General features: G+C 33.2%; 1 protein-coding gene across 2 annotated transcripts in view; it reads left to right on the top strand.

Annotated features, from left to right (window-relative positions):
• LOC144967261 (EF-hand calcium-binding domain-containing protein 5-like) overlaps positions 1-26412 on the top strand; it is a 36839-nt gene extending 10427 nt beyond the window's left edge. Inside the window, exons 7-22 of one of the 2 annotated variants that reach the window (XM_078904286.1) lie at positions 433-538; positions 2514-2729; positions 4821-5264; positions 6803-6922; positions 7290-7489; positions 11645-11801; positions 12116-12264; positions 12571-12699; positions 14285-14457; positions 15848-15941; positions 16622-16756; positions 17048-17304; positions 18341-18591; positions 18947-19173; positions 19708-19804; positions 25275-26412. In XM_078904286.1, the coding sequence (XP_078760412.1) occupies positions 433-538; positions 2514-2729; positions 4821-5264; positions 6803-6922; positions 7290-7489; positions 11645-11801; positions 12116-12264; positions 12571-12699; positions 14285-14457; positions 15848-15941; positions 16622-16756; positions 17048-17304; positions 18341-18591; positions 18947-19173; positions 19708-19804; positions 25275-25462 (2943 nt within the window). In that variant the 3' untranslated portion in view covers positions 25463-26412. Of the gene's footprint in view, positions 1-432; positions 539-2513; positions 2730-4423; positions 4667-4820; positions 5265-6802; positions 6923-7289; positions 7490-11644; positions 11802-12115; positions 12265-12570; positions 12700-14284; positions 14458-15847; positions 15942-16621; positions 16757-17047; positions 17305-18340; positions 18592-18946; positions 19174-19707; positions 19805-25274 lie in introns of both variants that reach the window. The other variant, XM_078904287.1, reaches the window with a different exon arrangement.
• Positions 26413-27484: the final 1072 nt, after the last annotated feature.

The following is a 27484-nucleotide window of genomic DNA, read 5'->3' as shown; positions in this document are numbered from 1 at the left end:
TGTCTCAAACATTGTGGTAAATATTAAAAAAAATAATAATTCGCTCCATTACTACATGTCGAGCACTTTTCGTACCATATTTGTATCAAACACGATTCAATATATATATATATATATATATATATTATATATATATATTATATATATATATATATATATATTATGATACAATCTGTTAAGCCTTGAGCTTAGTTTAGTGTTACTTTTCCTTTTTTTTTTCTCAATTTAAAAAACAAGTCTAACGGGTATAACTTTAACAGAACCTATTACCAAAAGCACGTTAGTTAACTAATCTTGTAATGAAGGAAAGGCTTTTGATGTACTCACAATGTGTTAGAAATGTCATGTCTCTCGGAACGTTGATTACTATTATTTCATTCCTCCCCCCCCCCCCCTTCTACCACATATTCCTGTCATCCTTTTGTTTTGTAGATTGGTCTTCTAGACAGGCATCGCATTCTCACGCTGTTTGAACATTACTGGGATATGACAAGGGAAAGAAATTATGACACTGCCACTCTTCGTAATCCTCGCAGATGTGAGTTTATGAATTTATCTATTTACTTAATATATGCACACGTTCCTTTATTCTTAAAAATCCTATCTCTGAGCGTCTGTCTGTCTGTCTCTCTCTCTCTCTCTCTCTCTCTCTCTCTCTCTCTCTCTCTCTCTCTCTCTCTCTCTCTCTCTCTCTCTTTATATATATATATATATTATATATATATATATATTATTATCTATCTTCTATCTATTTATCTATCTATCTATCTATCTATCTATCTATCTATCTATCTATCTATCTATCTATCTATCTATCTATCTATCTATATATCTATCTATCTATCTATCTATCAGTCTGTCAATCCAACCATCCATCCATCTAACCATAATCTATCTCCCCCCCCCCTTCTCTCTCTCTCTCTCTCCCTCCCTCTCTTTCTCGTGTTTTCTATTTTAGATAATAAGTAAATATATATACATTTTCATGCCGCATTTCTACAGTTTTATTATTCTAATTGCACCTAATAATCCTTCATGAATTCTTCCAGCATGTCATCAGGAACCAAATATCCATTTCATCTGTTAAACACCTTTTTCTAGCAATACTGTACAATAAACGGCACTTTAAAGCCACCATTCATACCCGAGTCAAGTGAGGCAATGTGTGCTATCAGTTGTTATAGCCCCGTATTAATACCCAAGTCAAGTGAGGCAATGTGTGCTATCAGTTGTTATAGCCACTTATTAATACCCAAGTCAAGTGAGGCAATGTGTGCTATCAATTGTTATAGCCACTTATTGCACTTAATAATGCTTCATGAATTCTTCCAGCATGTCATCAGGAACCAAATATCCATTTCATCTGTTAAGCACCTTTTTCTAGCAATACTGTACAATAAACGGCACTTTAAAGCCACCATTCATACCCGAGTCAAGTGAGGCAATGTGTGCTATCAGTTGTTATAGCCACTTATTAATACCCAAGTCAAGTGAGGCAATGTATGCTATCAATTGTTATAGCCACTTATTAATACCCAAGTCAAGTGAGGCAATGTGTGCTATCAATTGTTATGGCCACTTATTAATACCCAAGTCAAGTGAGGCAATGTGTGCTATCAATTGTTATAGCCACTTATTAATACCCAAGTCAAGTGAGGCAATGTGTGCGATCTCTTTTTATTGCCACTTATTCATACCTGAGCCTACTGGGGTAATGTGAAGTATCAGTTTTTATAGCCACTCATCATTTCTGGGTCAAGAAGTGCCTTACCCGAAGACACGACTTTAGGGACCAGATTTGACCACTATTATTTCAATCTGGTCACTTAAACAATTAAATTTTAATGCCACCAATTCATATAGGATTTCTTACTGCATTTTACTCAGTTTTATGCGAAAATCAACGAACAAACAAACAAAACAATCGCCTTCTTTGTGTGGCATAGGATAAGTACAATATGATTCAAAATCTCTTGATATCTCATTGTTAAATTATAATTTTTTTGTCAGTCAATACCAAGGTCAATTCATCAATCAACCAATTTAAGTAAAGCACAAAATATCATCGTTTCTTTCACATAAAATCATAACCCCATAAATTTTCATATGAAGGATAGTAATGTCCTACATGTTATTGAGGATAAGATTACGGACTGAAATTTAAAATAAAAAGAGCAGTTGGTACTTTTTAAGACTTGGACAAATTCTAGCAACTTTCGAAATAGTTGTAAATTGTGTGAAAGATACGCATTGGATACCTTGCTGTGTTGAAACAGTAACTTAGTTATAAACACTTTTTAATGGTTGAAAAAAAAATAAATAAACAAAACAAAACAAAACAAAAACAAACAAAATAAGAGGAAAAAGAAAACACCTTGTTTTGAAAGAAAAAAAAAGCATTAACAATCCAAGCGATTAAGAATAATTCTTTATACTTTTACAACTGTTGTGCTTATTTTTTTTAGTTCAAAATATAACTCTGTATCTTTGTAATCATTTATATTCCATCATAGGGCCTGTTGTGGAGGTTGATGAAGTTGATGATATATTATTTGACAAATGGGATGAAGATGAAGGTGGGATGGTCTATGTGGAGAAAGAAGCAGCTAAAAATCACGAGAAAACAATTGACGCTGAGCTGGACAAGCAGACAAAGGCTGCCTTTGCCCATGATAAGGCTGAACATGAGAGATGGAAGATGGAATTACTTACAGAGCGAGCTGAAGAGCGTAAGTGTTGTTTTCTGAGGGTTATTTAATCCTATGCTTTTATGGATTATATTTTTTTTGAGGGGTTTGATTGCTGAATTGGTAAAGCCAATTTTTAAATATTTTTTTAGGGCCAGCAGAATGTCCTTTTTAATAAAATGTGCTGTTTAAAATGGTAGCAGGTGATTTCTGCTGTCTGTTAAACGCAACAGAAACCAGGATAAAACTCCAACACATGAGCTAAATGATTCTTAAGGACTACTATTTAACCTGAGCATATTTCGGATATTTGTTCCAAATTTCATTTTATATTGGTGTTTTTCTATTATTGAATTGTCTATTTTCCTCAGCTTTTGTTATTTAGGATGTTAGGGATCTTGGCAACACTGAAAAATCTGTTAAATATTATTAATAGGCTACAGTGGAATTTTTCTAGTCGGAAAATGCCCTTTACTGTTGAAGTAATTCTGGTAAATTGGCATTCTTGATGTGAAGATAAATACATCAGCTGTCCTCCAAACTTAGGAAAACGTTTTCAAAATAGATGTCAGGTTCAGACAGTTTTGTCCCAGTTAGTCCGAGACCTTATCCCAATTAATTAGGGGAATTACAGTGTTTGTATTTCATCCCCATTTGTTAGGGTTTCTCATCAGAGAGATCCACGGTTTTAAGGTGTCATTGTAATTTCATCTCTGAATTTTTATTTGAAATATTCAGTGACCTTTTGAGAATGCCATCTGTATTTGTGACTAACTTTTCATCTAGATTTTAATCTTTCGGGTTTTTAGAATCACCCCCCCCCCCTCCTCTTTATTTGAGGCATTAGCAGCTTTAAATATTCCATGATTGTCATTCAACTTGTTTCCTTTTGCATCTTTTCGGGATTCTACCAATTTGGAAACATGGTGTGAAAATTTGTAAAACACCAAGCCCATTATCAACAACTTATTGTATGACATAACTTTAATGAACACCCTCCATGCTTATTTCTAAACCCCTTCAAAAAGCTACCATTAAAGTTTTCATAATCTTTCCTCTTTTCCAGTTAATTATAAATATCCCCTATTATTTTCTAGTTAGTTTGGATCCAAATAAACACGACAAACTTTTAAAAAAATTTAATTGACCTTTAAAATGCATTACTGGAAACCTATTGGATGATTGGCAGAGCAAATCATAGAGCAAAAATGGTTGGTTGCTTTCTGTTTGAGAATTAGAAACTCGACTGTTCAGTAAATGGCGAAAATTATACTGTCAACATCCATTTTGACAAGTTTTATTTACTTCAATATTTTAATCGGTCTTCAATCTTCACATGAAATATGAGACCCCAGTTCTCCACACTTCAAAATATTGCCCGCCACAAAGGATTGCGAATGGTAAAGCTGTATATTGTATACCATATCATTCCAAATAAATGGCCCCCTCACTTTCACAAACTAATATTGAAATGATATCCAAAATAGCAGACTTAAAAAGTCAAATGAATGTGTAACAAGACACTGGCGGATTTGTAGATTTTTTGTTTTTGAAATTGCATCATCTTCTTTCTGCCTCTGCCTACCGTTTCACATCTATATATTTTCTCAATGAGATGAGTCAGGTTGTCTACATGCACTAGTTTTAACTCTCAATTATACAAAGACCCCGCCCAATTCAACATTATTCAAATTATTTCTTTTTTGTTTGCTTTTAACTCTAATATATATTGGCAGTCAAAAAAAGGATACATGCTCATGGGCCACAAGATTTCCTTCATGTTGGACTTTATTCATATTTTGAAACTCTGGAGATCCATAACATACATTTTAAGATAACAGCAGAGTTGGTTAACCGGCCACATGATATTTACGAGATGGATATTGCGGAAACGGAAGAAAGGAGAAATGTTTTGAGTAATAGAACAGTGACACAGAAGGATGAAAACGTAAATGCTAACGTATCTCTAAATAGCGACGGTAAAGCAGTTCTGTGTTCCTTTAACTGGTTCAAAATTTTTGTTTTAGTTTTTTTTGTTTGTTTGTTATGTATTTTGTTTTTTCTTATATAATTTTGATAAGTTTTCCCCATGCTATGAAATACTTGATTTCAAGTTGTTTTAATCTTTTTAAGAGGATGGAACAACTGTAAAAGACGGAGAAAGTGCTGTTGTCGATGAGGAAAAAACATCAGTTGTCACAGAATCCGTTGATCAAAAGGAGACAGGCACTGAGGAAGGGAAAGATGGTGAGGGAGAGAAGGTCAATGAAGAAACGGGAGATCAAGAAGCTGTGAAAGATGAGGAAGATAAAGACAAGGAAAATGGTGAACAAGAAGAAAAGAAAGAAGAGTTAACAGAGAGTGGTGAGGCAAAGGAAGATGATGGTCAGGCAGAAGCTGGCAAAACAGAAGGAACAGGCACGGAGGAAGATGAAAACCAAACTGCCAAACAGGAGGAGACAATACAGAGTGAGCCAAAGGAAGGCGAGGTCAAACCTGAGACAAATGGCAAAGACAGTGGCGAGAAGGATGGGGAGAATGTGGCTGAATCTACAGCTGAAACCGTTGAAGAGTTCGGTATGTTAATTTGTTGATAAAGGCAAAGGTCAAAGATGTAGATTTAGCAACTCGATAAAAATTATTTTTGGCTAATACAGTTGCAGCCTAGAAAGCTGGCAAATGGCAGACAATCAATAAAGATGTCAAAGTGATACTCTTTTACATTATGACCTTGGATATTTTTTGGTATATTGTGCAACTTAAACTGTTTTCAACGAGTTCCATGGTATAAACAATGTCCAATTACAAGAGAAAGACATACTTTTATAAAATGATATACGAGAGTCATAACAAATTCTTGAGCACAACTTTTTTCACCAGTTACCCAAAATGCAACTTTCTTTGTAAATGGTCGACTTAATTCATAAAGGATCTATTCTAAAATAAGGCCTATTGGTTACCAATTATGTTATATGTTAAAAAGCACAATTAATATTTTTAAGCAATTGAAAAAAACCTTATTGACTCAGTGGCATTTTCTTTTATTATGGAATCAATTCAAGTGAGTTAATTTTCTTTCTTACTTATTTTATTTTATTTTTACATTATGTACACATGTACATCGCTACAATCTGGATAAATAACACAACAATAGTTAAATATTAAACTTGTTTTTTATTGCTTTTTTATTTTGTGAAGCCAAGCCTAAACAAAATTGATGACTTGGTAATACTGTTTATGAGTTAATTATTGACACTTGTTGGTTTTGTTGCTGCTGATTGCATTATTTGTTTGAAAAGTTTAAATTTTAAAAATTAAAATGCCTTTTCAATCTTTGTATTTTATCAAGCTGTGGCGAAACATGTTTCTAAGATAAATTCAATTAATTGAAACCTTACAGTTTTAAATCATTATTAATATTTAGTTGATTAATAATGATATCCATATCCATTGATGTAAATGTGATCCCTTTATATAATGATTATATTTTCTAGGACTACGTATTTAGTATTCATATATTAAAAAAAAACTTTTATCGCATAACGTTTCATATACTCAACTTTAATGACAGACTGTAAACAAAAAAGGTGCTTACGTTTGAAAACAATATGGCTCTGTCAGGTGGAACGTCAATTTGACATTAAAAAAAAAAAAACCCTCAAATATTTAGAACGTTTAATAGACAAAAAAAAATAAATGTTGTTGAATGGATAGTTGAAAACAATAGTTTAAAAAAAAAAGTTAAGATGAAAAAACTGCAAGTACAGATTTTAGCAGGACTTATTATAATTATATTATTTTGTCGGAATTTAGAATATTTCATGTATAGGTTGTCTGGGACTCAAGGGTATGGTTTTATTTGAGCAATTAAGACCCTCATGTCACCAATAAAATTGGTCTATATTATCAAAACCACAAACTCTCCATATTTTAAATCTACAATCTGTTATTTGCATTTCTATTTTTTAACAGCACCTAAGAAGCCTTTCCTATTCCATTTAACTGTAAGTTTGTATGTTTTTTTTCTTAAAAGTTACAATTTGACAAATTTTTTTTGTTTTCATTTTTTTTTTCTGGAAATATTCAATTTTCATCACTTAATCATCTGTGCCCAGATGTGGAGATAGCCGCTGAATTGGCAGCAAAGGCAGCCATGAAGCAACAACAAGATACCATCACAGGTCGCAACAGTGTCACTTTTGCCGGCAACACTGACTTCAACAGGGAAAAAACAGGTAACTTTTTTTGGTTAATTTGGCCAATATATATATGTTTTAAAAGGAAAAACAAATTACCCCTCCCCCCCCCCCCAAAAAAAAACAAAAAAAAAACCAACCCCACAAGCATCCCCCCCCCCAAGCAAACACCCTCCCCCCACACACACTAACAATAAATCACACACACACACACACACATACATATATATATATATATATATATATATATATATATATATATATATATATATATATATATATATATATATATATATATATATATAAATATATATAAACTAGATATGTCGATTATTCTAAAAAGCAATACAAATGTAATGAAATAAACGTGCTTCTAACGGCGGTCCTCATTTCCTATCCTAAATAGGACTGACAACCAGCCAATCCAGGTCCCAGTCACGAATGTCTGCCTTTGACGAAAGCATCCTCAATGTGTCTCAGTTTGTCCAACTGACCGAAACCTACCTTGGACACCATCCATCTGATAAAGTCTTCTCCTTTCTTGTCAAATTCATCAAGGAAGGATATGAAGAGACTGAGGAAGAAAAGATGGAAAGACTTGTTAAGGTACGAATTACAAACTTACCCCAAAGATTTTTCTTGTTTTTTGTTTTAGTTTTTGTTGTTATTTCAGTCTTTGAAGCGTTTTAAGCTACATTATTTATTAGAGGTTTAAAAAAAACGCACCGCCCCAAAAAAAAAAAACAAAAAAAAACAAAACAAAACAAAACAAAAAAAAAAAAAAAAACAAAACAAGGAAAGTAGAGACATCTCAGAATTAACGAATAAGACTAAGCAATCTTTTATGCAGCTTATAGCAGATCTGTGATCAGTTACATGTCAAGCTATAGATAAACATTCCATTTAAGGTTACTAAGAAAATTTATTTTGAGAGGATCTTTCGACCCATAGATCATTTTTATTTATTCGTCTCGACCAATGCAGCTCCTCGACCAGCATGAAATATATCAAAATATTTCAGAAGCTAATCACTTCTAAAGAATGCCCCCATGCCAATGAGTAAAATAATTTTGATGATTGGGAACATAACCAAAGACAATGAATAACATTGACGAGCCGAATGAAAAGATATAACTTTATTAATAAATGATAAAGTGATGATCGTGATGAGTATTGATGGCTTGAGAAGAGAGTGAGTGAGAGGTTTAGAAACGGAAGTTGTTATATAATTGTATGTAATGATGTCTTAGAGTAAAAGGTGTTACGTATTCTTATAGAACCAATCAACATCCTTTCTTCTTTAAAAAAAATGATTATGAAGTACAGTGATATGAGATAAATTGATCCATCCATTCATTCCTTTACCCCAAAGAAAAATATTTAAAACAAGAGATTCTCTAAATTAATTTTCACAGAAAAAAAATGATGAGTCTATTAATTATTTATAATGATGTTATCTGTCATTGTTCACTTTGTTCTATATTATCCAGAGAATGGTCAATGTTGAATATAGTCATTCAACCAACGAGGTTTATTTCTTATTTTTCTGTGACGTTGTTGAGCAGTATGTTCATTATTGTCAATGTTCAACGATAGTTCATATCCTGTGTGTTTTTCTTGCTGTTGAGTGTCATTAGCATGTCTACCGTCATTGGGTGATCGTACATTGGAATTGGGTGTTGCACAAGTATCGTAGTTGCGTGGATGAATATATCGTCTGTTGCGCCGGTATGCATTAGCAGTGTTGTCACCTTTGGTGATATATGATTTGTTGTTTTTGCTTTTGATGATGCCTTTCTGAGCAACATTACTGTTTAGCGGTTTGAAATAGACAGGCTGTCCAGGATAGAGTTCTGATAGTGGTTTTGCCGTTCGATCATAATGTTTTTTGATTGCGCCACGTCGGCGGTTTCTGTTGTTTATAATGTTCGGATCAGTTTGTTGAGTTTGAAACATTGTGGGTATGAATGATCTCGTTGGTCTACTGAAAATAAGTTGGGCTGGACTGGGCATATTGTCTCTTGGTGTATTTCGAATTTCCAACATAGCTTCGTATGGGTCGGTCTTTGAGTGGAAACATTTTTTCATCATGCGTTTAATTGTTTTTACCGCTGATTCTGCTTTTCCATTTGATTGATGATGACCAGGTGAAGACATTCTGTGATCGATGTTCCAATGTTTGCAAAATGTTTTGAATTCTTCTGATTGAAATTGTGCTGCAGAGTCAGAAATTAAAGTTTGAGGTATACCGTATCTAGCAAATTGTTTCTTGAGCGTCATGATTGAGTTGGACGTGGTAATATTGGCGAGTTTTTCAACTTCAATAAAGTTTGAGAAGTAGTCAACATACACGATGTAGTTTCTCTGTTCAAATTCAAAGAAATCAATTCCTACTTTTTGCCATGCCTGTGTCCCTTCGTCGTGGAGAGTCAGTGGTTCTTTCGTGTTCAATGGTTTGTATTTCTGACAGGCATCGCAAGAGTTAACAAGTAGTTTGAGATCTGCATTGATGTTGGGCCAATAAACGGTTGATCTAGCCCGTCGTATCATGGAATCACATCCAAAATGAGAACTGTGTAGATGCATTTTTATCTCTGATTGCAAAGATTTTGGAATAATGACTCTTTCTCCTTTCATCAGTAGTCCATCAGAAATATCAATGAAATCTTTGATTTGGTGATAGGATTTCAGTTCTGGAAGTAATTCATTTATTTTTGGCCATCCGCTTTGAACATATTTTATCAACGTTTGGAGAGAATTGTCTTTTTGAGTTTCTGATCTTATTTTATCCAGAGTTACGTCGCGGATTTCAATAGCATTAATATAGTGTTCTTCTATTTCTGCACTGTCCTTCAAGAATGCACGACTGAGAGTATCTGCTAATTTTAGCTGTGATCCAGGAACAAATTCGAATTTGATTTTGTATTTGTTAATTCTCATCATCAAGTTTTGTAATCGTTTTGGGGCTTCGCCCAGAGGTTTTGAGAGGATATTTTCGAGAGGTTTGTGATCGTTTTGTATGATTATTGGTCGGCCGTAGGTGTATTGGTGAAAACGTTCCAGGGCGAATACTATGGTGCCTCACCGATAGGAGATAGTTTCTCTCTGTTCCACATGATCAATGTTTTACGTGTTGGTTTGATCTGTTGTGAAAACACGTATTTCCTCTCTATGGTGTTTACGTCCGCACCAGTATCAAGTTGGAATTTAACTTTTTTGAAGTTAACGATCATACTAGCTGATATTGCTGTTGTACCCAGCTTCATAACATAATTGTTATCATCTTCGTCTGAGTATGAGGTGTTATGTTCGTTCTGAATCGTATGAATGCGAGAGCATTTTGATGAAAAATGATTCATTCTGTTGCAGTTCTTGCATGTTTTATTCCTAGCTGGACATTTTTCTTTGATTCGCTCGTGACTTTTGCCACAGAATTTGCAACAGTGTATCCATTGTGTAGAGGATTGTTGTTTTTGGTGAGAGTGAGAAGATCGATGCCGTTGCTGAGGAAATTGAGGTTTTGAATGAGAAGATTGAGGTTTTCTAATAGAATGTCGAGATGATGAGTAATGGTTGCTTTGATGTACCTTCTGTATGGTGTGATCTTGTAGTGTCATGTTCTGTAGTTGTGTTTTGGCTGTTTCATGTGTACGACAAGTATCAATTGCTTTTTGTAGTGTAAGGTCTTGTTGTTGTAGCAGGTGTTTTCTTGTTTCCTCACATTTGATTCCAATTATGATTTTGTCACGGAGAAGGCTATCTTCAATAGTGCCGTAATTACAAGATTTTATCAGTTTTCTCAGCTCTGAGAGGTACATTTCAAATGATTCTTCCTGTCCTTGTTGTCGGGAGTTGAAAATATATCTCTCATACTTTCATTAGTTTTCCCCACACAGAAAAGCTTAAATTTTTCAGTAATATTTTCGAACGTTTCTTCCTTTCCTTCGAAATTGAAGCCATCGTAAATATTCATAGCTGCTCGTCCGATGCAAGATAGGAGTGTAGCAGATCGTATTCTGTCATCCCCTTTTTCTAGCCCAGTAGCGATTTCAAAATTAGTCCAGTCACGAGAGAATTGTCGCCAATTCGAAGCTAAGTTGCCTTCCATGTTGAGTGGTCTTGGCGGAGGAATTGACATTGTTGATCTCGAAGTTGCCATAATTGCAGGGATGCAACTCTTTCAAAAAAATAAACAAACAGTGATTGTGATAATTTAGTTGGTTATTTCCCTTGGATAGAAATTTTGGCGAGAATGTCACTTAGGAGCGATTAATTCTGATTTCCAAGAGTTATTGCCCTTGAGAGTGAGAAAATGCCATGCGGGGGGATTCCCCGGAGATAATGATGAACTTGATAGAATAACAATTGTTTTTGTTGTTAACTCACAGGACGAGTGAAGTTCTTTACGCCGCTGCCACCATGATGATTGGGAACATAACCAAAGACAATGAATAACATTGACGAGCCGAATGAAAAGATATAACTTTATTAATAAATGATAAAGTGATGATCGTGATGAGTATTGATGGCTTGAGAAGAGAGTGAGTGAGAGGTTTAGAAACGGAAGTTGTTATATAATTGTATGTAATGATGTCTTAGAGTAAAAGGTGTTACGTATTCTTATAGAACCAATCAACAAATTTTACCCAAGATTTAAGTGTCACTAGATTAGTTAGGGAATAACGGTGGAAATAAATAGATTTCTTTATCTCAAAATTCAATTTGACGTAACTTAATTGATATGTTATTTATTATGTCCAGGCCCGTAAAGAAGCCATTTCAGCCAAACGTAAGTTAATGCTTGACAACTTGTTTGACAAGTGGGATAATGATGGAAGTGGCTTCTTGGAAATGGAGGACGTTCAGGAGGTCATGTTCAAATACAAAGATGGACAGGAAATGGATACAGTCAAGAGAGGTGTGTAACCATTGATCCACCATATACATTGCTTTACACATCAAGCAATCTTTATGTCATTTACATTTGAGTGTATTATCTTTTTTTTTGGGGTTTTTTTTTTTTTGCTTTTTTGTTTGGTAGAACAATAAGGATAAACATTATTTAGAACTCTAATCTAAAGTTCCTGTTATATATGATAAGGCATATTTTAGTAATTATGTGTGAATTTTCTTCATGTAACATCTGCTAAAATCAGGTTAATATGATGAAAGGACTAGATGACACACACATTTTATGATCATTTTCTTTTTCTTATTTTTGATTGATATCAGCTCAATCCGGCCTGAGGAAGCGATCCAAATACCATGATCAGCGTCTAAGTCGTAGAGAGTTCAGACAATTTGTGGAACTTGTGGTTGAACAACTTCCTGGAGCAGAAAGTTTTGAATTCTTCGTTGAATTCATGACCAACTCTGTGGAGGTAACAAATGAATGAATGAATGAATTAATTAATTAATCAATCAAATAGTTGACAAACCGATTAGTTTACTTATAATTAATAAATAAAACATATTGTGAGGGGAGATATTATTGTGATTATTGATCTCTGTAGTTGTTGTCCTTCTGATTTAAAATTTAGTTCATTTGAAATTTTTATACCGTCCATTTTACTTATCATGTGAATTTTCAATTGACCCCATTTACTGGGTTTTGTCATTGTCGTGTTTTAACGGACAGTGCAATTTTTTAAACATGTGTTTCTTTATTTTCCTCATCAACATCCCAGCGTTCTTATGCAGAACGTATCAGAGGTGAGGCCAGGAAGAAGTGGTTGACCCAGATTGTGACATCCTCTCTTGTCAGTGGTATCGACCTTGACCATGTATACAAGGCTGTTTTCCATGCTTTGTATAAGGTAATTACACTAAAATGATAAACCACAATTTTCAATTCCAAAAAGTTTCGAAGCAAAATAATTATGAGCACTGTATTTTTTTTAAAACTTCACTTGTTAATGTTAACAAATTGTCAACAATCTGAAAATGGTAACGTAAGCGAGACAAAAAAAAAAAAAAAAAAAAGAATAAATTAATTTTAAAAATCCAAATAGAGCCAAAAGTTGAAAGAAAAATGGCTTCCTTGTTCTTTACAACATATGGTAAGTTAAGACGAAAACGTTGCACTACCCAAGGACTAAATCAGTACAGTGCAACCCCGATGTAACGACATCCGTTATAGCGACATTCCCTGTATAACGACATGGTACTCAGGTCCCATTTTATTTTACTATATATCATTAGTAATAAAAACCCCTCTATAGCAACGTACATTTCAGCAAAACCCCTGTATAACGACATTTCTGGTCCGACAAACCTTGAAGGTGTTTGTCTACCATGAAATTGTTCGTAACTATTACAAGTGGTATCTTCCATTCTATGTATGTTGTCTACTCGTAATAAGCCCAGAGCTAGTTCTTATTGTAGCCAATGAAAACGCTTCTTTTTCAGCCAATCAATAGTCACATTTGTACAAAACCGCAGCCAATCAGAAGGCTCGCCTTTCACCCAATGAATGCCTGTGACAGGTCAACACTGGACTGTTTATAAATCCTTTGTCCACTCTCCATTCATTGCCGGTCCCAAGCCCGGATAAACTACAGAGGGAAAATGAAAAAGTATACATTCACTACACAAGACCCAAAACACCTCCTGATATACACACAGAGGAAACCTCTCTGTAATGACATCCCTCTATAACGACACGTTTTCCCGGTCCCGACGATGTCGTTATATCGAGGTTGCACTGTATTTTCAAAGTGGAATGCTAAAAGAGACATATTATATTTTTACACTCATACAATCTCAAACAAAATATGATGTTTACTTCATAGAATTTGAGAGTCAACCCAGTAATTATAAACAAGTGTAATAATCATGAATGAAAAAAAAATGTTTCTTTTGGGTCTTTCAATAATTAAGGCTGGCTCAAATAGCGTAAGCATCAACTGCATATTTGGCACAGCAAAGTGAACAATTAGGTCTAAGGTTATTGTTTAATGAAAATAGAGATGCCCATACTGGGTCTTTAAAGTGTTTGATTCCATCCTTTTCAATGTTCTTTGCATTATATCAAATGTATTCCCAAGCGTCCGTTGACTTTTGCAAGTAAATGCATTATTAATTTTGTATTACACCATTCTACTACAGGACACCCTTTTCACTACTTTCCTCACACAAAGTGTTAAAAGAATGACTCATTATTCGACACAGGATTCGGTTAAGAAAATATTACAGACTTATTTTCATTTTTCAGCCATCATTTCAGTGATCAGGTTCTAAGTTGACTCCACTGAAGTCAGGACCTGTGATAAATTATAATTGGCACCATACGACCAACATAATCACAATAACTATACACTTGTTATAACAACAAATGCACTGTTGCGAGAAAAAACCCCAACATAATCTGTCTTTTTTTCTCTCCTTCTCTCCATATTACAGGATGCAGAAGCACATGGAGGTGAGAAGAAAATCAGTTCTAGTATTTCCATGCTGGAGAGAAATAACACAGATCCTGAACGTGGTGAGCTGTGTCTTCGCTATGCTGCCTGCACTCAGGAAGACTGTCAATATCTCCTTGGGCAGGTTCTTTATCAGAATCAGAGGGGAATAAGGTTTGTTATATGAATGCATAATCACAAAAAACTGCTTAAAATCATTAAATTCGTGAAAGAATGAATGATTGAATGAATCAATCAATGAGTAGGTAAACACTGACAAATAAATTATGTTTAGATATATGAACTATGTTGATTCCTGTTTTAAGATATTGTACCTACTAGTACTTTGTGATTTTTCAGATGGAATGTCAATAGTATTCGAGTCATTAAGAAACAATGCTTAAACATAAAAATGATTTTTAAAAATAAAGGTATCAATTAAAATATTTGAATTATGAATAAGTAAAGATGATTTTTTTTGATACTTGCATAGTCTCTACATCCATAAAACTTTGAAACTATCACACTATGTGTAACCCATCGTCTTAAAATGATGTTATGTTGGGATGAATCATCTCTCAAAAAGGGAGTTTAGGATTAAATTGATGATAATACTAAATTTTGAATATTTGGAAAGAATGAAATAGTATTTCTTCTCCTCCTTAACGAATTGAAATTAACCTCAAATTTCATATTTGTGGTTATAAATTCAATTTCTAGCACCGAGTTTATCCCGACATACCACTCCCAGACTGTGGGTTACATATGTATAAAGTTGTGCAGATGCAGGGTAGTCAAGGTATTTTGACCATATGGGGGTTAATTTTTCACTTCGCTCCGATGGCAATGAAGCTAAATGATGCAAATTACCATACTGGACTCCTGTTTCGTTTTTGGCATGCAAGGACCATGCCAAAGACCCGTGAGTGTCTAATCTGGAGTGTTTTAATTTCTATTCTTTTGCAACAAACGCTGTAAGCCTTTTCATGGGAATGTCACAAAGCAAGTTAAAATATGAAGATATCTTTAGTGATATGTAAGCAACACCAAAGAAATGCTGTGCAACATTCTACTTTTGTGATCATGTGATATTTTTGTGAGAGACTTGTCCGTGAAAGCACCCATTGATTGTTCATTTCAAATTCAACAAATCAGCAAAAAAGCCGTGGCTCAGTAAGTCTTATGCCTTTTGAGTTGAGGATGAGATGTCGATCTTGGATTAAGATTCTCACCATTGGTTTGAACTGTCGGAGGTTTGAATCCTAATGAGAATAATATTGGCAATTTCAAAAGAATTTAGAATATGTTGTTGAATTGCTTTAAAATAAAATTAGATGTTATAAAAAGTAAAGATAAAGGCGTTAACAGTGGTCAAGCAAAACCAATAAATACAAAAACTATATCTATTATGAATTGATTATTTTTAGCTTTTTTTTGAAAAATGGATGGAAAATCTAAATATATAAATCTGACTGTTTTGTTTCAATTGAAGTTTATAGCAGTTGTTTTCACGTTCTTGAATATGCTATGTAAAGATATGACTGAAATTGACTTTCATCACCAGCTGGAGTGCGGTAGAGACAGGTAATCCTGTACACGTTCCAAGGGTGGCCAACCATGGAAATATCTTCTTCTGGAATTATGACAGATTGCCTGAAGTAAGGAAAATAGCAAAAATAAACATTTTCACGTTCATGTAGATAAACCATCGACAATTAGGAGATACTTTTTATTTATTAATCTTTCGAATGTTTACCTCAAATAATATTTAGAAAAATTGTTTCACACATACTTTTGTCAGTTGTTTACATGATAAATTCAGTAATGTTCTCATGTGAATTGGAAGGTAACTTAAAGAAAAGTTAAGGGTTTATTGGTGATATTTGGGTTTTACTCACTATAGCAATTCTTATTTGTTGATAAACCAAAAGTGATAAAAAATATAATAATATCAACAAAAAAAAAAAAATGAGTCGTTGTGGTTTTGACTGAAAATCAATTTAGATTTTGACAGTTTCATTATCTGCCCCTTAAATTTGTCCGATCATATATTAGTCTTTTATCATTGAAAGAAATAACAAACAAATGTTACAGCTAAAGAAATAAAATAAAAAATAATAAAATTTCAAGCATTGTCCGAGGAGTTGTTTTTTTTTATATGTCTAATGCATTTCAAGACAATGCAATATTGTTGCATCTGCCTGTAAAACTTATAGTTTCTAATCTTTTCTCATATCCACCACATACTGTAGAAGGCATTGCCACCCTGTTTTAGTTATTAAGTATTTAAGATGTTTCTTTGTTTATTGTTATTTATTTGTTCTATTTTCTTGATTAGGACAGAGAAGGTTCTTTCGTTGTGATTCCCCTCAAGGACAAGAAGAAAAGGGTTTTTGGAATTTTGGGCATCGATACAATGTTGGACACACACAAGAAAGCAATCTTCATCACACATGAGCTACAGTTCTTCCAGGTAAAAATACGTTAAGTTAAAGGATTTTCAATTATTGACGAAAAGTGACTATGCATTAAATAAATTTGTTGTTAAAAGAGTGTTGAAGAAGAATCTCTTCAGGTATGATTATAGGATTCTTTTCATTGTTATATATATATATTTTTTTTTTTTTAGATATGTTTTAGTCAATAGTCTTCAACTTGGTCTGAAGGAGTAATAGTCCCATTTTAAAAATATATTGTTCATTCTTGTAATTGATATTTTATTGGTTCAAATAAATTATATATGTCTTATTTATCAATGTTCCAGGGTGTTGCAAAATCATTCAGTGTAGCTTACCATAATATCGATATCCGCCGGAAATTGCTTCGCATCACTGAGAGTGCAATATCCTGGATTCAGAGAAGATGCCCCCACATTGCCGAAATTTCTGTATATGTGGTAGAACCAAGCACTAAACAAGACGGAGATCCAGTATTGAGGAAAATGATGACAACAGACAAAAAAGGAGCTGCAGTGCAAGTGACAGAAACCGTTCGAATGGAGAGAAAAGACAATCTTTTTAGGTAGGTGTCGTGATTTATATTCACTGAAAGAACAATCAATTCTGACCTAACGTCTCAAACCAGTATTGTATTATTACAGGATTAAACAATGCCAAAGAGCAGAATTTAAGTTAAAATAATCAGAAATATGAAATTTTGGGTTTTTGCACCTCATGAAACATTCGTTTCCCTCATAGATGCATGTATGCGTAACTCAAATTCCATATATTTTACTATAAATTCAATTATTAGCATCAAAGTTTCTCCAATATAATACTGTTTTGAGATAGTGGGTCACAAATATTGAAGGTTTCATAGCATTTTTCACTTTTTTTCCAGGGCATCTTTTTCCCTAAAAATTTTACAAAAGTTAGTTTATCAGACAAACACGCAGTTAACTCTCTAATTTGATGCTCAACATAAGTCACTGACAAATTAGATCATTATTTTCTGAAATCATTTTTCTGCATTTACAACTCAACATCATTTGGAGGTAGAAATAATTTTAAATGGTTATTATAGAAAGAAAATTTGATCAGCCTGTCAGTTTACGCTACATGAATTTGACTTTGTTTATTCCAGAGTTTGTATACAGATGTTGTTTAACCCGCTCCTTACCAACTATAGGAAAATCGTCACATTTGTTACGCTACAACCAACATTTTTCTTATTCAAATTTCTTTTGTTTATCATCAAATTTAAAGAAAATGAACAGTGTGTTGTAGAGTATGTTTTGCTAAAGAAATTATGTATTGGAAGAACTTTACTGCTATTGTGTTTGAGTGATAAAAATATATTTTTGTGTTAGATGGGTGTGAAGTTTTGGGGAAAATCTTGAAAATGGCTGGTAAGGAGAGAGTTGAATGTTTGTTTTTGTTACTATTGTATGTAGAATAGTATGTCATTATGTCTATATTTATGTTTGTTCTACATGTGTGTGTTTATTTTGTCAGAGGTTGACACTAGGTAGTATTTTATTGTTTTTTTTTCATGTTCTAACCAGCAATTAAGTTTGAATCCAATTTTTGACATATCACTGTCTATCTATTGTTTTCAGAGACTATTTATTCAAGTGTATGGACAATTCAGAGACAGTGACCGCAGATGCATATGGCCAACGTCACACCGCATCACCTCTCAGAAATGATGAAGGCAAAGCTATTGGCGTAGTTGACATCAGCATTGGGTCACTCAAACGGTTACCATCCTATGAGAACAAAGAGGCTCAGCGCATGCTCCGCCTTCTACAGCAAGCACATAGAGAAATTACTAAGGAAGCTGAAGGAGCAGATACACAGAGGATTTTGGGTGTGTTTTGGGGCATTTTTATGGAAATAATAAATACTATCATATATACCGACTGGACTCATAAATTAAAAGAAATCCATTCAAGTCATGTTATTGAAGGAAAAATAGGCTTTTATATGGATGATGACACTTTGCAAATTACAACATCTTGTCCCAAACAACTGTTTTTCAATGAAAGTTGCCATGATATTAAGATATTGGTTTTTATTTCACATCAATTTTTACTGAAGAGGTAATTGATTAGGAGTTGGTTTAAGTTTTATTATATATTCTTTATTCATAGTTTCACACCATAGTCATCAGTTTATATGTTTGTAGAAAATTAAGAACGATCTTCAATGCTTATCATCATCAGAGGCTGAACAAGACGATGACTCAAGAATGGATATCATGTTTGATCGCTTGATGTTGATGGAGCTGAGAGAAAATGTGTCCAGATTGGACCCACAAGCATTTGCCGAGTTAAAGAGTTATAACGAACCCCCTCAAGTCATCCATGATATTCTCAGAGCAACCATGGCCATTTTCCAAGTACACAAAGCAATTGAGGGAATATTTGAGGATTGGAATGTACTAAAGAATGTGAGTCTATGTAGATAGGAGTTCGTCATCTGTATTTAAATTGAAAATCTTAACTTTAAATTCATTGTGAAAGGAAAAGATCTTTCTTGTATTGATTTATATTTAATTAAGCCTGTTGTGCTTTTTGTAAGTAAAATGTTTACAAGTGCCAGGTTTTGGTGTTAATACTTGATTTTTGCACTTATTTAGGAACAACGATGATATTAAATAAACAAAGCTTATCTGAGATTGTCTAGTAATTGTCTACTTAATAAAATTTTCTACTATACCCTTTGAAATAATTATTCATTATCTCACTAACTTAGGAAAATTCTTTATTTATGTAAACAAAAGACTGGGAAAAAAACATTTCAAAATATGAAAATAACATGCATTGCATAATTCGATTATGATAATTATATGAGTATAATAGATTATATTTCCTTACTATTAAGTATATCTCGCCACTTATAGTGAATTTCATTTTTTAAAAGTCCAAAATTGAATAAATCAAGTATTTGTTTATGGCTACCTATATCTTTTAATTACACACAGCACATCACTCCCGACCTGATTCAACAAATCAAAACCTACGACCCTACAGTGATGGCCACGCTTGTGAACACCGAGATTGTTGAACAATACCTCAAAGGTAGGCGTTGTCATGAAAGTGTTATTTCATTCTCTGTTGGTTCCATAAGTTACAAACAATATTCAAATTTGTACGACAGTAGATCACTCATTAATTTTCAACTTTTTCAAATATAAAAATAGTTTCACCCTTTCATTTCCCGACTTTGGTGTCTTAATTTATAGTCAACTCCATACATTTGGGAGTCTAAGATTTTGAGATGGACAAAAGATTTGGAATTGTGAACAATTATAATCATTAATCAAAGTTACCAATGACTGATGGCCATCGCATACCATAATCTCTCATCTTGGAATAGATTAGATAATTTTCAAACTAAGTCTTTTGGTTACGATATTTATGCATAAATGTCTAGTCATGTACAAAATATGAGATCTTTCAAGTGTTGTAATCTATTCTTATCGGATATATGACTTAAATCTTATTTTCAATCTTAAGGTCTTACTCAATGTGTGATTTTATTACAACACTACACTCTCCTCTCCTCCTCACATAATTTCGTTATCATTCTTCACGTGATTTTACAATGCACACTGTTTCACATCGAGTTCTATTTCCCTATATTGGTCACCAAGCACCTTACTGATTCTTATTCGAAATTATTATAGAATTCAAGACTACTTTTTTATCTTATTGAATAATTTCGATTGAATTGTTGAATGGACTTGAAATTAAGGTGCTATGAACATCATACCCAAAATTGATGATCTAAGATGTTTGGAAATTTGCAAATGCGAACCGTCTCCCCTAAGCTAGGTCACTACTGGTGTATTCAGAAAAATACTCTTTGATATCTTTGGAATTATGATGGTTTAACATTTTTTAAGAATATATTTTCCCCAAATAAGTTGTAGCATTCTCTACACTCACCCAATTAAGAGACTTCTTTTTTTAATAAATGAAACGTCAGACATCAATATTTACACCATATCAAAAGTCTGTCATCCAGCTTAGTCATACTTCACACGCCAATCGATGTGTATGTTAAAAGCCACTGAAAATTCAGGGCCCATAGAGAAAGTTTCTTATCATTTGCCGCATGCCACTGATGGCGTATGGGTTTATGCAATACAATAATACAATTCAATGTAATTTGATCAAAACATAATTAAAAGTGTACATGACCTGGCCAACGTTGGCCTAGATTTTTTTCGGTAGTCGAATATACATAACACATAAATATCGAAACACATGGTACACTAGTAAAGTTATAATTGGCAATGAATGAAAGCAGTAAAACGCAAGAAAGATAGTGTGTGGCGTTTGGCGAGCATCTTTCCCTGTCTGTTGCCTGCCTAATTATTTCGCTCTTTTTGTGTGTTTTAAGCAAAGAAGCAAAACGCACAAATACTTATAATCGTTCAGGAGAGATGGACCACAAATGTGACCCATCATCTCAAAAAGATATTATATATTATTTCACCCTGAAAAGTGAATTTAGAATTAGAATGATAAAAGAATCAAACTTTGAATCTTTTTGAAGTAAGAAATTGTATTTATTCCTTAAAATGAAAAATAGAAATAAACCACAAATTTCATATCTGTGACTAAAATTTACATTTCCAGCACCTAGTTCACACTGATATAATACCAATTTGAGACCACTGGTCATAAATGTAGAATCATATCTTAACTATGATCATATTCACTATTGCAATTGACTTAAATACACTCTCTAAGCTCTGCTATTACAAATACACATATTTTTTTTTCATGGTGACGGGAGTTTGCTGTGAAATTTGTATTTAACATTTCATTTGATAATCCTACGGGTATTTGTATATTTGATAAAATACAATACCTTACTGGCACCAATATCATTATGCCTGGTTGTGTGTTTTGAATTTTCATAGATGTTCATTCACTAATTATGCTGATTTGATGTGTTCTCCTCCCCTACCCCCATTCCCATTAAAAGATACTTTCAGTAAGTCCCAAAATATTATCGTTGTTGTTCAACCTTTTCATTAAATTTGTTTGTTTTGTTTTGTTCGTTTTTTTTGGTTTTTTTTTTGGGTATTTTTTCCCCTTTTTTCTTTTTGCATTCTTTCCATTAGCGTTAGCCTTTCTAATTCTTGCATGTTTTAGTTTTTTCCGATGAACTCAGCGGATAACTTTTAGACTTAAACTGGATTGTCATCATTATCATTGTCGCCATCCTCCTCCTCTTCCTCCTCCTCCTCATCATCATCCTCCTCCTCACCATCATCATCATTATCATCAACATCATCATCATCATCATCATCATCATCATCATCATCATCATCATCATCATCATCATCATCATCATCATCATCATCATCACCATCATCATCATCATCACCATCATCCTCTTCATCCTCCTCCTCCTCCTCATCATCATCTCAATCGACATCAGCAGCATCTTTATCACCACCTATTGCCAACAGCATTGTCTTTATCATAATTACTTTTAGCTCTAATGGTAAAAAGATGTAGTGGTATTCCTAACATGAAGATTGAAAACTCAGACCTATTCGCAAAAGATGCAGTTTTTTTCCCCCAAACGAAATGTAGTTATATTTAGAACTATGTATCCTTTACATAAGCATATTTATAAACTTATCTTTTTTTTCTTTGCACGAATGATTTCTCTTTTTTACTACAACAGATTATACGCTCGAACAACTATGATGCTTTATTTTATTGTTCTTTCTAATAACACTTATCGTATTTTAACCAATCCTCACAGTGAAAACCTTCCCCATTGTTTGTATGTATTTAATTAGGAATGCTAGTCTAGTATGCCGTTATATCTGTCTGTCTCTCTCTCTCTCTCTCTCTCTCTTTCTCTCTCTCTCTTTCTCTATCTATCTCTCTCTCTCTTTCTCTATCTATCTCTCCTTCCCCCCCCCTCTCTCTCTCTCTCTCTCTCTCTCTCTCTCTCTCTTATCTATCTTATCTATCTACATAGTATACATTGAAAAAATGAACCAAAATTGCCCAGCTCTTTTTTAAAGAAGTAAAGGTTGAACTAAAGTATTTATACTCACCAGACTAATATGTTTGATTATGCAAAGCTTTCTGGTTAAGGGTGCGAAGTGGCCGAGTGGTTAGACCTTGCAATGTGATCCAGAAGGTCCCGGGTTCGAGCCCCGCTTCAGACACTTTCTTTTTTTTTTTGTCCTCGGGCAAGATTAGTAACCCCCCAATTGGACAACATGGGTGATTCCTGTTGACACCAGAAATCCTGTTTTATGGATTATTTTTATTCCTTCACGGAATGCCTAGGTGACGGGATCTTATGATGCCGTTAAGGAAGGGTATAATTTTTTTTTCTGGGTAAATTGAGATACACGTAGTAATTCATTTTAATTTTGTTTATCACTGTATCATCTATGTGCTCAATTAAATAATGCATGCATACTTCGCAAATGCCTACAAGTTTTAACGTTACATTATGTCATAAAGAGACACGTTTTCATTTCATAATGCTTTGTTTCTGAAAAATCTATAATACTAGTCATCATTGCATATTTGAGTCAAAGTAAGAGCGTTTATTATATTTTAGCAATGATTCAATGTCATTTCAATTAGTCCTCATTGGTAATATCTTATAGTTGATATAGTTGTGAATATCTCAGTATGCCTGAGTGTTATGAAACATATTAGCTAATGCAACTGTTGGCATTTATCTAATGTTATGTGTTTTGAGCTCGTTTACACGAAGAGTACAATTTCATATAACCTCGTCTTGTTTGTCAATTTTATTAGTCTTGTATACACTAGGCTTGACATGATTATTTTTGCTGCTAAATGTCACTCAAATCATTATTATATCTCTCGTGAGGAGTGAGACTAGGTAACCTGTTAGATTTGTGCCTGTAAATGATACAAAATTTGTGAAATAAAAAAGGCGTCATGTGAGATTTAAGGACTTCAAAATTTAAGAATTATAAGAATAAAACAAAAACGACTAAACTTTTGCTGACAAACCATTTAAGCACAAGCATTACTTTTTGGTATTGTTATTTTAAAAAATCCTCTGGCTTTACAATGTCTCACTGTTCCGATAGATGGAAGGAAAGCGAGAATTTGACAGCTGGGACAAAAAACAAATATAATCATATTGTTCATAAAATATAGATAAGTCTGTAAATATCTAAATAGGTTCATAGCTTTTTCTTATTGCTCTCATAATGCTGTATTTATTTATCTATTTATTTATTTTATTTTAAAACATACAACTGCCTTCAGAAGTAAATAGTGGATAAGTTAAACGTGAGGATTATCGAAATACTAAAGATTCTGATCCCTATACATTGCATATCATATCATTTTAACGCCATTGGATAATTCTGCATTTAATTATTGACAATAAAGTCTATTGTAATTGAGTTTTTTTTTTCACAATAATTGAATCTATTATTGAAATGATTATGAATTCAGACTATTATAAAACCATTTTCTGAGCAAATCTATATACTATTTACATATTAAAAAAAAATAAAAATCAATGACTATTTTGAGCAGTAGGATTCCTGAAAGTATATTTAGTTTTAGTGTTTGTGTTCCTTTAATTAAATGAGCGAACATGATTTCTATCTAGAAGGTTATATTGCGAGCTTTTAATCCAATATATCTTAAAAACTATAAAAAAGTTAAGGACCCATTTGTAGTTAGTCAAGGTCGAGAAGAAATCTTGAAAAAGCTAAGAAGGCATTGATAGTTAGTCAGTGACAAGTAGTATAGATAACCAATGACAAGCAGTATAGATAACCAATGACAAGTAGTATAGATAACCTAATAAGTGTAATTAATTATTTTTCTTTTTTTTTTTTGTTGTTGTTTATTTGTTAATTTTGCATTATTTATAATTTTATATTATAATCCATTTTGCTCACATAATGATGTATAATTTTTCAAGTGAAAACTCTGACACTGAAGACCCGTTATTGAGAGATAGGACATATTGTCTTAGTTTTAATTAAAAATGATATCCTGATAAAAAATATACCTTGATTTTCATAGGTTATTTAAAGAACTGTATTAATATTGCGGTTTCCAATTATTCATAACTTGTAGCTCAATATAATCCAGAAAAAATATTCACAACAATTATTTGAATCATTTCATGAAGTAAAAAAAGTATCATTAATATTACTTATCAGTGTCTGTTGGTGGTGTGGCAATACGGCCATAGACTCACAACACGACTTAAATTAGGTCCTTTGGTTTGAGCTTGCAACTAGGCACATCGATTGTATACCCTAAGTAAAATGAATTTAGTATATAGAACCAACCCAGTGGTGATTAGGTATTTAGGTCTGTAAGATCTGATGGAAAGTACTTTGTGATAGACTAACATTCTATCCAAAGGATAGCTAGCAATTGATACTGTTCGTTTAACAACACAGATAGCGAGATAAACTTTGACTACATGAACCATTAGATGGCTCTGAAGGATTACTAGCTTATGAAACCAAAACTTTTTTTTTCTTCTCTTCTCTAGCCGTGCCCCATGGTGCAGTAGCAAAGCATGGCTCCATCCCCGCCCAACAACTTTATAACTGGGTGTTTGTTTGCATCTCCTTGATTGAACACACCCGGAAGATGAGGGAAAACGCTGCTGGTAATGTAATGGTGTCAGCTGCAGGAGGAGACGAAACGGCCCCTGACCATCAGCAAGAAGCTGAATAAATCAATCTGGTTTTTGGAATGATAGTTTTTCTTTTGAATTAAATATACATATATTTATTTATCTAATTTTTCTTGCATTAAGTTGTCATACTTTTTAATAAAATGTTCGCATAAAGCGACACATCAGTAAGGCTATGAATTAAAACATATAAGAAATTGAATTGACAACGAAATTGTTTAATATCATTACAAGTGTAATATATTGATTAATTAAGCAAAATTACCAATTATGTATTGAAAGACAGGGAATAGTAATAAACTGCAAAACAATTAAGATCTCGGAACATAGTTGAAAAGACTTTACTTCTATAAATTTAGTATAATATTTTATGTTAGATATGACTGAAAGTACCCAAAGGGTCGCAATGGTAACTGTATAATTTAATAGAAACCGAGTTAAACTCCCTCTCAATAGACTCTATGGCTAAGATAGAATACTACATTAATAATGTATATATTGCTCATAAGTATTATTTTTATTGCAGTTCTCCCAGTTTTTTATCTGTGATGTAAAATGCGTAATCTAAATTGTCTCAGCTTTATTGATATGTAATTTAATACTTTTGACATGCCTTAACCTAAACTGTGATAATGAGACGATAAGCATCTAATGATTTTATTATTTTATCATGTTATTCCGTATGCAACAAACTTTATCAAGTTGTTATAACTTAGTTATCAATATTGCTGGATTTTGAGGATATGATGAAACTACAGATGAATCTACCTTTGATAAATTTTATATTTGTTTGAATCATGATTTGTAAATGAAAAAAAAAAATCTCAATAAATTAGTGCAATTTGTAATCAGTCAAAAACAATTTGCTGTTCAAAATACGGACTTAAAAAATAGCTGGTTTTAATTATCGTCATTTATTTTATGAGTAGGTTGTGCGAACAAAAAGAAATGTACAAGTTGATAAATAAAGAAATAAAATGTGAAAAATCAATGAACTTTTCATACCTTTTTCATTGCAATGCTACATTACAATTATAATATTCAATTCAAGAAGTGGATTGTCTCTTACACCAATCATGTCCTTAACATGAATCAAATACAATGAATTAACTTTGAGTATGTTGTGGTCCTAATTGCTCAGCAGTGGAAAACTCGTTTTACAAGCAATCGCAAGTTTTTCTGACTCCCTTGCCAGTCCTGCTAGTTGAAAAGCTAGTTGAATCTAATAGATCTGGTGGAACGTATTTATGGATAGACCCTTGTCATACCTAGAGGATAGCAAGCAATAGGGAACAAAAGTGTGATGTCAAAATACTGGTTCCAATCTCCTTGGAAGTGTGAAACCAATCTTCCGAGGGACTGGAAACATACAATACGCAACTGATCCTTTGGTTTTAGAGTGATGGCATTTTATTTTCTAGCCTAAATAAATGCTAGTCGTCAATAAACATCATCATATCCTGGTTCTTTTACGCCCATAATTATAAGAATCTGTCTATACATCCTGTTACTAAAATAGATATGCCACATTATGATTCAACGTGCATCCTATTCACTGTTTATGCATTGTCCGGGGGAATTGTAACATACTTCCAATGAGTTTTGAACCGGAAGAGAGGAAAGTGTGACGTCACTTCTTTTTGGGATATATGGCTCTGAAGAACTACTCTTTCATTAGACTCTTAGCACAAGTTATAACTGAATTTTATTTTGGCCAGGGATTGTTTACTTCAAATATTGATCCATTAAAAAAAAACTCTCAACTGTTGAAAAGTCGATTTATATTTGATGTAAAACTTTTCTAGTCAAAATGGAAAAAAAAGTGTTTGTCAATGTGTGGCCTAGTTTGGGTTCCAGGTTATCCAATTTATAGAGCATTCAACTCAAAGCGTGAATAGCCAGTTCTCACTCTTACCTCCGTCCACTCAAACAGTTAGTTTTGTTTCTATGGGTCTACCGACAGGTTTACGTCTTTTGAGGGGCAGTCAAAAGAAAAATGATGTGCCCGCGATATTAAATACACCATTTGCCTGCTGTTAAAAACATCCAAGAAAAAGTAAGAC

This window comes from Berghia stephanieae, chromosome 3 (genome assembly GCF_034508935.2).
Source record: "Berghia stephanieae isolate SIO BIC M18660-M18661 chromosome 3, UCSD_Bste_1.3, whole genome shotgun sequence".
NCBI lineage: Eukaryota > Metazoa > Mollusca > Gastropoda > Nudibranchia > Aeolidiidae > Berghia > Berghia stephanieae.
The sequence above is the reverse complement of the archived record's forward strand: the minus strand, read 5'-3'. Positions and strand labels throughout refer to the sequence as shown.